The 12,162-nt window shown below is 34.7% G+C and overlaps 2 protein-coding genes across 9 annotated transcripts in view; one reads left to right on the top strand and one right to left on the bottom strand.

Annotated features, from left to right (window-relative positions):
• LOC150084664 (signal-induced proliferation-associated 1-like protein 2) overlaps positions 1-4,657 on the top strand; it is a 585,655-nt gene extending 580,998 nt beyond the window's left edge. For all 8 annotated transcript variants that reach the window (XM_090376537.1, XM_090376543.1, XM_090376536.1 and 5 more), the window contains one exon: positions 4,370-4,657. In XM_090376537.1, the coding sequence (XP_090232663.1) occupies positions 4,370-4,510 (141 nt within the window). In that variant the 3' untranslated portion in view covers positions 4,511-4,657. The remainder of the gene's footprint in view (positions 1-4,369) is intronic.
• The window catches only part of Sym (symplekin scaffold protein), a 662,620-nt gene continuing 654,793 nt past the window's right edge, over positions 4,336-12,162 (bottom strand). Inside the window, exon 32 of the mRNA XM_090376545.1 lies at positions 4,336-5,144. Coding sequence (XP_090232671.1) covers positions 5,037-5,144 — 108 coding nt within the window. The 3' untranslated portion in view covers positions 4,336-5,036. The remainder of the gene's footprint in view (positions 5,145-12,162) is intronic.

The raw sequence follows: 12,162 nt of genomic DNA, 5'->3' as shown, positions 1-12,162 counted from the left end.
GTTAATCAAGAAGCGTGTGCTACGCATTGCTGCTCCATTGCAACTGAAATCCAAGATGAGTTTAATAGGAACAGAGAAACTCCTGTCTACATCCACTGTTAAACTGAGTCTTAAATAAGTAGGACTTCATGATTGAGAAGCGATCCGAAAACTGTTATTAAAACCTAATATAATGGTTGGCTTAGGCTAGGAGCCATCAATAGTGCACAGTTGATGAGTGAAAAAAATGTACTGTGCATCAAAGCATTTGTGAGATGATCAACTGAAGAAAAAATGGTGCCACATTGGTTTTGTGTCTAAAGTCACAGCCAAGTTCTATCTTGATTTGTGACTGCTTTTCAGGAGTTTTAGCTTTAGCACATGATGCAAGAAATAAAGCAATCTTATATAGCATCAGCTATAAAAAAAAAAAAAAAAAACACCCTTCTCATTTCACCCATCCACTTGCTCAAAATGTTTGTCTAGTTCTGCCTTGAATCTATTTAAGCTATCAACTTCTATGACAGATGGAAGTTTGTTCCAGCAATCAACCACCTGCAGGCTAAGGGCAAACTTCCACACATCTATCCTACAACTGTTTTTTCACAATTTTAATTTATGCCCTCTCAGGCAAGAGGAAGAATCCCATCAGCATTGAGCCTGCTCAAACCATTCAAGGCTTTATACACCTCAATCTGATCATCTCGCAGGTGCCTAGTCTCCAGACACTGTAATTTGCAAAATTTAAGTCTTTCTTCACAAAAGTAACCCTTTGTTCCATTCACTAATCTTTTTGCCCTTCTCTGTACATCTTTCTTAAAATGAGGCCTCCAGACCTGTATACAGTACTCAAGGTGTGTGTCCCTTATACAAGGGGATAATCACCTCATTATCCCTGTATATCATTGACAAGACACCATGAGCTACTCTTGCAGACCATCTGCACTGCTCAAAAAACTTCACATCTTCCTACACAAGGTCCCCCAGGTCCTTTTCATTCTTCATTACTGTTAGTGCAGTACCATACAGTTGATACATTACTCAGGGGGTACTACTTCACATATTCAGGACTTTACATTTGTCATTGTTAAACTTCAGTTGCCACATCTCAGCCCATCTGCTCAACTTTTCTAGATCCTGTTGCAGCAACATACTGTCATTAGTGTCATTAACAATGCTGCCGACCTTCATATCACCTGCAAACTTGGACATTAAGCCTGATATACCATGATTAATAAATTACAGAAAACAACAATGGACCCCCCCCAACACTGAACCCTGGAGGACTCAACTAATAACATTAATCCATTGATTACCACTCTCTCTCTTCTACCACTACGTGATAGTATCAAAAGCCTTTCTAAGGTACAAATATATGATATCAAAATTATTCTTTGAATCTAGTTCCTTTGTGACCACATCATAGTATCCAATCAAAGTCAGATAAGACTTCCCCTTAACAAACTTAAACTGACAAGTCTGTAATTACTTGTGTTGCCCTTTTATCCTCCTTTGTGAATGGGGTCAAATTGACCATCTCCAGTCCATGGGTACCTCCCCTGAGTCCAAGGAAGCTCTCATAATTATGTCTAAGGGTTTGCTTATTTCACTTTCTGCTTCCTTTAATTTAACTGGATAGATCCCATCCACCCTGGGTGCCTTTCTTATGTTTATCTTCAACAATGTCTCCTCCACTTTGTTCTCAATTATTACAAAATCATATAGCTCACTGCCAGAGTTTAATTAACCTCTCTGGCATTCTCCTCATGTGTGAATGTAGATGCAAAATACTCATTTAGTTTGCTAGCCATCTGAGCAGGATCATTCCCTTCCTTCTGGAGTTTACATAAGTAAAGAATGCGTTGCTGTTTTTCTTTGCATCCTATGCCAAAGATTTCTTGTAATTTGCCTACCTACCCTCCTTTGTGACTTGGTTACAGTTCAGCTTGTATCTATCATAGGCCTCGTGGTCACCTGTTAATTTATGTATCCCATGCAATTTCCTTCTCTGTCACATGTCTAATTAGTTCATCTGACATCCATTTAGGCCTAAACCTTGAACAATATTTATTAGTTGGTATAAAAACCTAGTAGCTTCCAAGATCTTTAAATGCTTCCCATTTTGAATTTGCTGTTGGTAACAGCATCAGTTGGTCCCACCGTATAGAATTTAAATACTGTTTCAGATCACTGTAGTCACTTTTATGAAAGTGAAAACCCTTACCTCGTTGAGTTAATCCCAATTCAGCACACTGTGATCACTGCCACCAGTGGTTCCTTTATCTGCAGATTCTTAATGCATGAAGAATCACTACTGATAATCAGATCAAGAGTATTACTCCCTCTGGCTGCTTCCCGAACATGCTTCTGTAGAAAACAATCATCCAATAAATCCACAAAAGCCTTTCTAGTGTGTGAGTTACCAACCGACAAATTACAGTCAATATCTGGGAAATTAAAATCTGCCATTATAAGACACTCTGATTTACTGGCCCACTCTTTCTCTGTACAGTTGTTTATTATACTTATCAGAGTCATTAGGCCTATAACACACTCCTCTCAATTTTACTTTCCCAGTGCTTATGTCACATTAAACTGATTTGACTCTGCACTTTCCAGCCATGTTGACTGGATGTACTTCCTTGGATTTTGTGTTTCTTAACTAATATGTACACATTGTACTCCTGAAATTCCAGTTCTGCATTCCTTATATGTGTGACACCACATCTCTGATATCCCAACAATATCTGCCTTTGATGTTTTGACCAACACATCAAATTTATTTACCAAATTCCTAGTATTGGTGTACATGCAATATAGTTTGCAAGTATACATGCACCTGTTCCTATTCTTAGCTACCCTATCACTGCCCATGTATTTACAATGACTTCCAGCAGTCTCTGAAATCTCCTGCACCAGTTTTCCAGGCTGCTGCTCAGAGGTGACAAAGGTGACATCGTCAGAATTGATGGAATTTCAAGAAGGCTATAAAAACGTTCTTGAACATAATATGATATATTGTCTGGACTTTGATTTTGTGGAATAAATATATTACAAGACAATGACCCAAAGCACAGTAACTGGGGATGGGAGGGTATTGCAGATTATGGTGTGGCCACTTTATCACCCGACTTAAACCGAATATATGCTTTAGGAGACCATCAAGCCCATGAAGACTGCCCATCTTTACAAAATTTAGGGGGAACCTTGCAAATTGCTTGGAATAATGTTTGTCAAAACAATATTATAAAATTAATCGCCAGAATGCTACATCAGTGTAAAGCAGTGATAAAATCTCATGCAGGATATTTTGATGAAACATCAATATATCTGCTCTGTCTTAATTATTTCAATATTTTTTGCTGTGAAATCTTACATTGTATAGCTAAGTAATAAAAAAAAAAAAAAAAACCTAATGAAAATTGTCATATACTATGATTCCAAACTTTTGATACACTTATTAAATCTTATTATATAGAATTCATCCAAAATAGCCACACTAAAAAGTATTACTCATTCTTTAGCAGCATTACGGCTAGTAGCTTTTCGTTATCCTTCTACATTCATCATATATTATGGCAGCTAACCAACAAGAAACAGTGTTAAATGAAATTTAGTTTCATCTTCAATAGGCACTATGATAATTAGCTGAGTTTTTCTTCCTGAGCCATAGTAATGGCTCAGGAAGAAATTATTTTCAAAGTTAAGATTCCACCTCTGATTTTTTGAAAATATCATTGAAATGAATTGTTAATGAAAAATAAGTGCTTTTTTATTATTATTATTAATTGCTGACACTTTGCATATGTTTCATCCTTTTTGACTACTAGGAGCATAAGTACTTACTGTTTCACACTATAAGTGTTCTTAGCCAAGTATGTATTTTTATAACTTTATATTATTAAAAAAAAAAGGCAAAGAAACCTGAAATTTAGTTATATCTACCAGGTTCTGTGGATGTGCTATCTGTGGGAATTAATGATTTTCATTCCACACTTTTATAAAAATCCAATTTCCTTGTTTGTCATTTTTCAAGGAACATAGATTTTGGAAATTTTCCAAAGCTCAGCTTGCAAAAGAACACTTGTTCTTTTCAGGCAGTGGATAGAGAGGGGGGGGGGGAAGAAAAAAAAAAAAGAAAAAAAAGTGTCTTAAGGTTGAAACCACTTTCAACATGATGATGATGATGGTATAAATTTTTTCACACATTCTCTAAATGCTGTGGATTAGTAATGTTGATTGATTAACCAAGAACCTTTTGTTCAATTCACAAAGATCGTACAAAAATATGAAATCACAGTCAAAACTGATATGATTTGTGAAAAAAAAAAAAATACTATTGGTAATTTGTAAACATAAATAGATATAAGAGAGAATCTTTAATTTTCAGGAACAGCATCAGAAAGCAGCTTTGGAACAGTTAGTACAACAGCTGAGAGAAGATAACCAAAGATTACAGGAAGAATCGCAGTCAGCTACAGCGCAACTACAAAAATTCCGGGAATGGTTGCTACAGAGGGAGATGCAGTAATAGCCTGTTATGTAATAATCCAGAAATCATTTTGCTCAAATAAATAATTAAAGAAGAGTTCAAAAGTAACAGCTTCATCACTATTACACCTGTGGGGGGGGGACTGAATGGGATATGTTCTTCCATTTTTGTTTTCTTTATGGCCTTGTGATCCTGATTGTAATTTATGTATGATTTTCATATATATATATATATATATTTATAATAGAAATATTATTCTTTAGTTTTTGGCACTTTTGTACTTTTTATATATGAAATTTAATGTAAACATTATATATTATTTCTTTTTTTCTGTACAATTTGGTACTTTTATTTTCAAATTTGGCTAGTCAATACTTCAAGTCAGCATTTCACTTATTTTTTTAAACAGCATGTCTTGTACAAAGTATATTATGTACATATTTCTTTTAAATAAATATATAAACATCATTGTCTTCTCTGTATGCAACATTAGCTTTTCAGGTGGGGGGGGGGGAGATAACACTTAAATTTTTGTTATTTGATAATTACAAAACATATGAACCAACTATTGCAGAATTTCTTGGCCAGGTGGTGGAGGCTCACTGCTGTCCAACTTGCTGTGATGCATTTCTCCTGAAGGTATATGAAGTGGTTTTTCCTCTATTTCCAATATCTGAAAGAAAAATTTCTGAATCAGATAAATTCAATAACTGTCCAGACATGCAAATCACAAACTTCCATGGAAGTGGTTAAAAATCACACTACTATAACTTATGCATGATTTATATATTTGTTCTTTTCGATGAAATAACTCTGTAATAGAATTAATCTTTATATTACAGCAATTTATGATATTGTCCTAGAGTAAACAAAATATGAAAAAAAGTACCAGTTTAATTATAACAATTAATAAAACTATATAACATAGCATTTTTTAGAAATCACTTATAGAGAATTAATGAATTTAGATCTATACGTGAATTTATATCAGATTCATTCATTGCTATTTTCTCCTGTATTTAAATGTCAAAGTTTAGCTCTCAATATAATTTTTTTTAAGACTGCAGATATCATATCCACCAGTGAAACTATTGTCTTTGCTGACTCAAAAGTTGCATTCTCTCATCTAACATTTTCCTTTATTGCTAAACTCAGTTCAAGTTGTAATTAGGTGATAGCCAAATAACTGTGTACCTATTTCATTAATCACATGTCTTTTTTACATTGTTTTAATCTCTCGTGTAGCTCATGTTTAAGCTTATAGGAGAAAATGAAATTCCATTTTCTAATATTCCATGATATTATTGTAAGGTTTTCTTGTATGCTGTGATATATCATTAAACATGATGACAATGGAACTATTCAGAATGTTTGGTTGCAACTGAAACAAAACCGATGTTTTTCAATCCATTTTTTTACTTAAACTATTGGAGTTAAATACCAGATTAAAATAACACATTTACATTTTGTACTTGCCTTTTGTCACCTGAATGCAATAAAGTGTCAAACAGTTTTCCTGCTGATTTCTTGAATTTATAAGAGATGAGGGCATCCAAAGAGATGATGTGCAGTTTGGCAGTTATGCTTTTCATTAAATGAGATAAGGACAGTTTTGCAGTATAATTTCGTGCGTGGTTTAACCATAGACCAATGCTTAGAAGAAATGACTCTTGCACTAGATGATGATTGTCCACATCGTACAACGATATTCAGGCGGTATAGAGAATTCCAAAGGGGAAATTTCACTCTGGAGGATTCTGAGAGGCCGGGAAGGCCACGAACATCAGTTACGGAGGAAAACGTTACTGCTGTGAGGAAAATGCTTGACTAAAACAGGCGAGTGACCTACCAACAGATAGAGGATACTTTGGGCCTAAATGCACCAGCAATTCGTTCGATTCTGCAAGATCATTTGCACGTGAAGAAACTTTGTTCTCTCTGGGTGCCGCATCAACTGACTGAAGAGCAGATGACACGACGTGTGACTTGGTGCCGGGAGATGTTAAAAAAGTTTGATAAGGGACAATCTCGGTATGTGAACAACATCGTGACAGGTGACGAGACTTGGCTGTACTATTACGATCTGCCGACCAAGGCTCAAAACAAAGTTTGGGTCTTTGATGATGACGACACACCCGTAATTGTCAGAAAATCCCGATCTGTAAAGAAGAAAATGATAGCTGTATTTTTCAAATCGAGTGGAATTGTGGAACGTGTCGTTTTGGACACGCAGAAGACAGTCACAGCTAAGTGGTATACTGAACAATGCCTGCCTAAAGTCATTGGATCTATGAAGAACCTGCGGCCAAAGTCAAGAATGGACACCTGGTACCTCCATCACGATAATGCTCCAGCTGACCGCGCCAAAGCCTGCACTGAATATTTGACCACGACAGGACTGAAACTTCTCACGCACCCTCCCTACAGTCCAGACCTTGCTCCCTGCGACTTTGCACTGTTCCCGCATGTGAAAATGAAGCTAAAAGGGAGGCGGTTTTCCAGTGATGAGGACCTTCTACGGGCTTGGGACAACGAGTGTGCTTTACTCCCTAGTGAAACTTGGCAGAACTGGTTTAAAGATTGGTTTCGGAGGATGGAGAGGTGTATTGAATGTAGAGGAAATTACTTTGAAAAAATTAAATAAACAAAGCTGTATTGCAAAACTTTCCTAGTATCCTTTGTATCTTTAAAAGTGTGAAAGGAGCAGTGCCATATAAAAAAGAACCAGGGGCCTTTCTCCCAAAATTGCAGCTTCACCTAGTAAATGTGCTTTACTAGTCTTTGAAGCACTTGTATGTAGAATGCAGTACTGACTTTCTTTCCCACCTTCAAGTACAAATTCCTTGTAATTCACTCCTTGTTTGTTGAAAAACATGGTCAGCATAGGACTGATCCTCGATTTTTGTAAACAAAACTTTTTTGGCCTTGGTGTTGATTTTGAAGTCCACTGCATGGACTTCAAATGATGCTTTGTCATTGGGTCATACTGAAACACCCAATACTCATCTCCAGTGACAAGTCTGAATGAAGTCTTTGTTGCTTCTTCTCATCTCTGAGCTACACATTTTGTACGGACCTTCCTTTTCCCTAAATCTTCATGCAGAATTTGATGAATCATCTCCATATTCATACCCAATTCATCAGCCATCATTCTGAGGATCAAATGATATGATCTTTTGTCACAATTTCCCAAACTTTTGCAAACTCTGTTCTCATTTCAAGAAGTTGATGGATGCCCACTTCTGGGTTCATTGCAAAAATGCACATCTGTTTTTGACCACTTATACACCCAAACACACTGATACAACTTAACATTTCATAAGTTTCTGTTGCAGATTTTCTCAGTTTAAAGTAAAATCTGACAAGAAACAACATTAATGCTACTAAAGAAACTGGTTGTTGCAACCTGTCAGCCTCTGTACCACCATCTGTTAGAGGAAGTCTGAACAACAGCATACCACTTCCATTTATTTTCGAACCCATGGAATATGTCGACAACGCCAGTCTATGAAATTCAAAGATTCCAGTGAATAACGTTATTTTTGGTTGTGATGAAAGTGACCAATTCAATTTGACAACTATTGATGAATGGAAACAGCATCAGTTCTGGATATCAGTCTAAAGATATTTATAATTTAGATGAAAGCGAACAAAGTCAAGTGGTAAAAAACAAAGTAATTAACAAATTTAACCAATGTTTAACCAATTTTCTTGGTGAAAAAAACATTACTGGAAATACGGCTAACCAAGGGTATTTTTAAAATGGATCATTAAAAATACACTATCACAATACAGGTAGTCCTTGACTTTACGAGTTCATTACGCACTATTGCCTAATGCGCTCGCGAAGCGGGAATTGGTTTTCCACAGAAATGGGGGGAGAAAAAAAAATAAAACGTATACGTTCCAAAAATGAAATTTGACCATAGGAACGTTAAATAATGGTCAACAAAACAATGATTTATTTATCCAAAGAAATTAAAACATAGCCTTTAATATCAAGCAAATTATAAAAATAAAAATTATTTACATCATACAGATATTAAAGAATGTTTATTCTTCGACCGATGATGAAAAATAACGGGATCATGTTTGCTTCTGATCTCAAGTTTTGTTTCCAATGTTATTCCTCTTCCGTGTTTCTTTTTATTAACATCACTCTCCATAGTATTACTTCATTTTTGGCGTACTGTAAAGTATTAAAAAGCAGGATAAATTTGAAATAAGACAAGACAGAGAAAATCAAGAGCAACACAACCACTCTTTGTAACATCAGCATGGTAACTGCTTTATGTTATGTAGTCAGTGAGATGCTCTCATCTGCTTGAACGAATGAATGCAGAGTAGTAAGCGTAGCTATACAATACTGCAGTCTGTGAGGGTAGCACAGTGGTATCATCACTGTCCTCCCACACCATGTGGAAAAGACCTGGGTTCGAATTCAGTCGATGATGCAAGGAACTTTAGTGGGCTTTCTTTTCACTCTGTGGCTCAGATAGTCAGTCTCAGGCATAGATAGCAAGGGTTTTCCTCCCAGAGCTGGGTATTTTTCGTCCAGCAAAATAAGCAAATCGATCATAGAACACACGCAATTACGGGTAACCCTAATATAATAATTTTTTTGATATACAATCCTACAGTGGTATTGTATAGCTACATGTGTGGCTGGAAATTCCATATTTATTTATTGCAATAATGTTAATATTTTCGATTTTGTTGATACGGGAAAAAAAGAACTGCCTGAATGACAGCTTCCAATTCAAATAGTATATTAAGCAGTTTGATAGTATAAACAGAGCTGTGATGCTCAATATTTGTAAAAGAATAAGAGAAATTCAAACAAATATAACATTACAATAAAAAATTAACCAAAAGAATTTAACGTAAATTTTGCAAAACGATTTTTCTAAGGAAGGAATTTTTTTTGCAAAATTTACATTAAATTCTTACTTAACAAGTCAGAAGGACTTGTTAAGTAAAAAGCATCCCCCTCTAACTTGTCTCACACAAACCTGAATTATATGTTTTTAGATTTCAATTTTTTTTAGTGGGGGAGAAATAAACAAAAGATGTAAAAAAATTGTATTATATTATCTAAAAACAAATTACAATTACAATTCAAATATTATATATTTGATTAATTTATATATTTGATTATAAACATTTCTTGTCCATTTTTTTTTTTTTTTTTTTTTGTTTTTAATTATTTGTTTTCTGGTAATACAAAGATTTCAGCTACCTTCACTCTACTTAATGCAACCTACAATTGTCCATGCGAAAACATGGTAATGTTAAGTCAAAACAAACCTTAGATAATGTTTGACCTTGACTTTTGTTTATTGTCATATTAAAAGCCAATTTCACAGGAAACTGTGTTCATTGAAAAATGGAGTTATATTCCCCTTCTTTTAAATACATATGAATCTGTGGAATGCATGCTTTCGATCCAGCTCTGTGACATATTCAGAAACCAAACATTTCTTACTTATTTCCACTACACAGTCAATTTTTATATCTAAGTTTCTAAAACCATAACAATTACGTTTACTTTTAATAGTAATTTATGCAGAGGTAAACCTGAAGGCTCCAGAGAATAAAGTGTTTCAGGTGTTACAAAGTTGTATTCTTCAGCATTACAACTATCTGGCATAATCTGGTATGATGAATAAACTATTTTCAATTCTCCTGTAATCTTAATTTTGGATAAAATTTTTTCATTCAGTGAACAATATTATTTGCTGCAGATAAATTGAAACTTTTCTTCCAAAGGGGTCTTTCATACTTCCAAAAATGTCATGAATTAAATTTCCTGAACTGAATATTTTCAGGAATCTTTATTTGATCATTTTCCTCTTTTATCACTTTATCATTTTTTTTTCTTTTTTTTTATCAACAATTTGCGATTCATTTTTTTTTTTTTTTTTTGCTCTTTTCGTTTCTTAATTGTGAAGCCTTTAACCTATTATAATCACTTTGTTTTCTTCGATACCTGGATTTCTAAGTGCTGCTTCATATCTCTCCATATCTTTTCTTTTCTTCTCAGCTTTTCTGATACGATCTTTCTCTTTTCTATTAACAACATTGCTAAATGCTGAAGAAACTTTTGAAAAAATTGATCACTTTGTTGTAGAATGACACAATAGCAGTTAGCCCCACCTTGCAGAAAACAAAAGGTGTACACATAAAAAAGCACTATTTTCCAAAATATTCTTTATATATAGATTTTTAATTGCGTTCAATTTTTTTTTTTAAATTGTTTTCGATTTATTTTTTACTGTAATGTTATATATTGCAGGTGTAGATTACCTTTCGTGTTTGGGGTTTTTATATAAAAAAAAAATATTTGTTTTAATTTCTGGACAGTATCATATGGAAGTGTTCTATGTATCATATTAAAGTAAACTTCTCTTATTCTTTTACAAATATTAAGCAGTTTGATGATAAAATGAAGAGAGAAACTTGGAATATTTCTGTCTTAAATAAGATGGAAACTCATCTCTTTCTGTCTTATTTAAACATTATACACTAGCTGTGCAAACATGGTGCTAGTTCACCTACTTGTATGTTGGTTAAAGTTTTTGTAGCTTGTGACTTCCACCTAACTGTACAAGTGTGATTTGACCTTTGAATCAAGGAATAACAAGTAATAAAATTAAATTTTAGAAGGAAACAATTCTTGTAATATTTTACGCCACATCAATAATGAAATTACCCCGCTAGACTTTTAAAAATCTATAAATTTATTGGGAATAATTTTTTTTTTTTGTTTGGATAAGTTCTGTATCAGACAAAAAAACTACTCAAAAATGTGAGTTTTCATTTTTACCCAAACTTTCTGGTGAAAGTGCATTCAATAAGAAAATTCCACGATTGTGAACTTAAAAAACAACATACAAGAGGCATTCAATAAGTATTTATTTAAGGTACTTCCCATAATTATATTTCAGTGATTCATGATTTATCTTGTTCATACATATCTCAACTTGAATCCTACTATGTTTTTAGGTTGTGCTGCTATAACAGAAAGAAGGAAGACACCAGTGTCAAATTATGGATTTGCTGAAATTGGAGCATCGTCAGTCATCAAGTTTCTCACTACAGTAGGAAATGGGCCAAAGGCACGAAAGGCTGTATATGCCAACAGTGCACCTTCAGAGGTAGGTGAAATTCTGGGCAAAACACTTCAAATGGGGTAGAGAGTCCATCGAAGATGATCCCACGTCCAGGGGAAAGCTTGTGACAGCGATCACTCCACAAACGTGCCAAGCTGTGGAAACCCTTGTGCTGAATGACAGATGTTTAAAGGTGTCCCAAATCTCTAGGGAGTGTGACATATCTGAGGAAACAGTTATAACCATCATCCATGAACATTTAGGGATGATTGAGGTACCTTGCACTGACCTTAATGCAGATTTCTGAACCCTGTGCAGAAACAATTCATGGAATTGTTTGGAGGGTATCCAAAACTAAACTTTATGGAAGGTATCCTAAACTTTCATCTCCAGAACTGTTATGGGTGATGAAACATGGGTTCATCACTGGGATCCCGAGACCAAGCAAGAATCAGTGCAATGAAAGCACAAGAACCGCACCCAAAAATATTTCTTACACCAATCTTCAGCTGGCAAGATTATGGCCACCATTTTTTGGGATGCTGAGGGAATTTTCTACATTCACTACTTGGAACACAA

This window comes from Mastigoproctus giganteus, chromosome 6 (genome assembly GCF_048544385.1).
Source record: "Mastigoproctus giganteus isolate SK-2022 chromosome 6, ASM4854438v1, whole genome shotgun sequence".
NCBI lineage: Eukaryota > Metazoa > Arthropoda > Arachnida > Uropygi > Thelyphonidae > Mastigoproctus > Mastigoproctus giganteus.
This window is presented reverse-complemented; position numbering and strand designations above follow the sequence as displayed.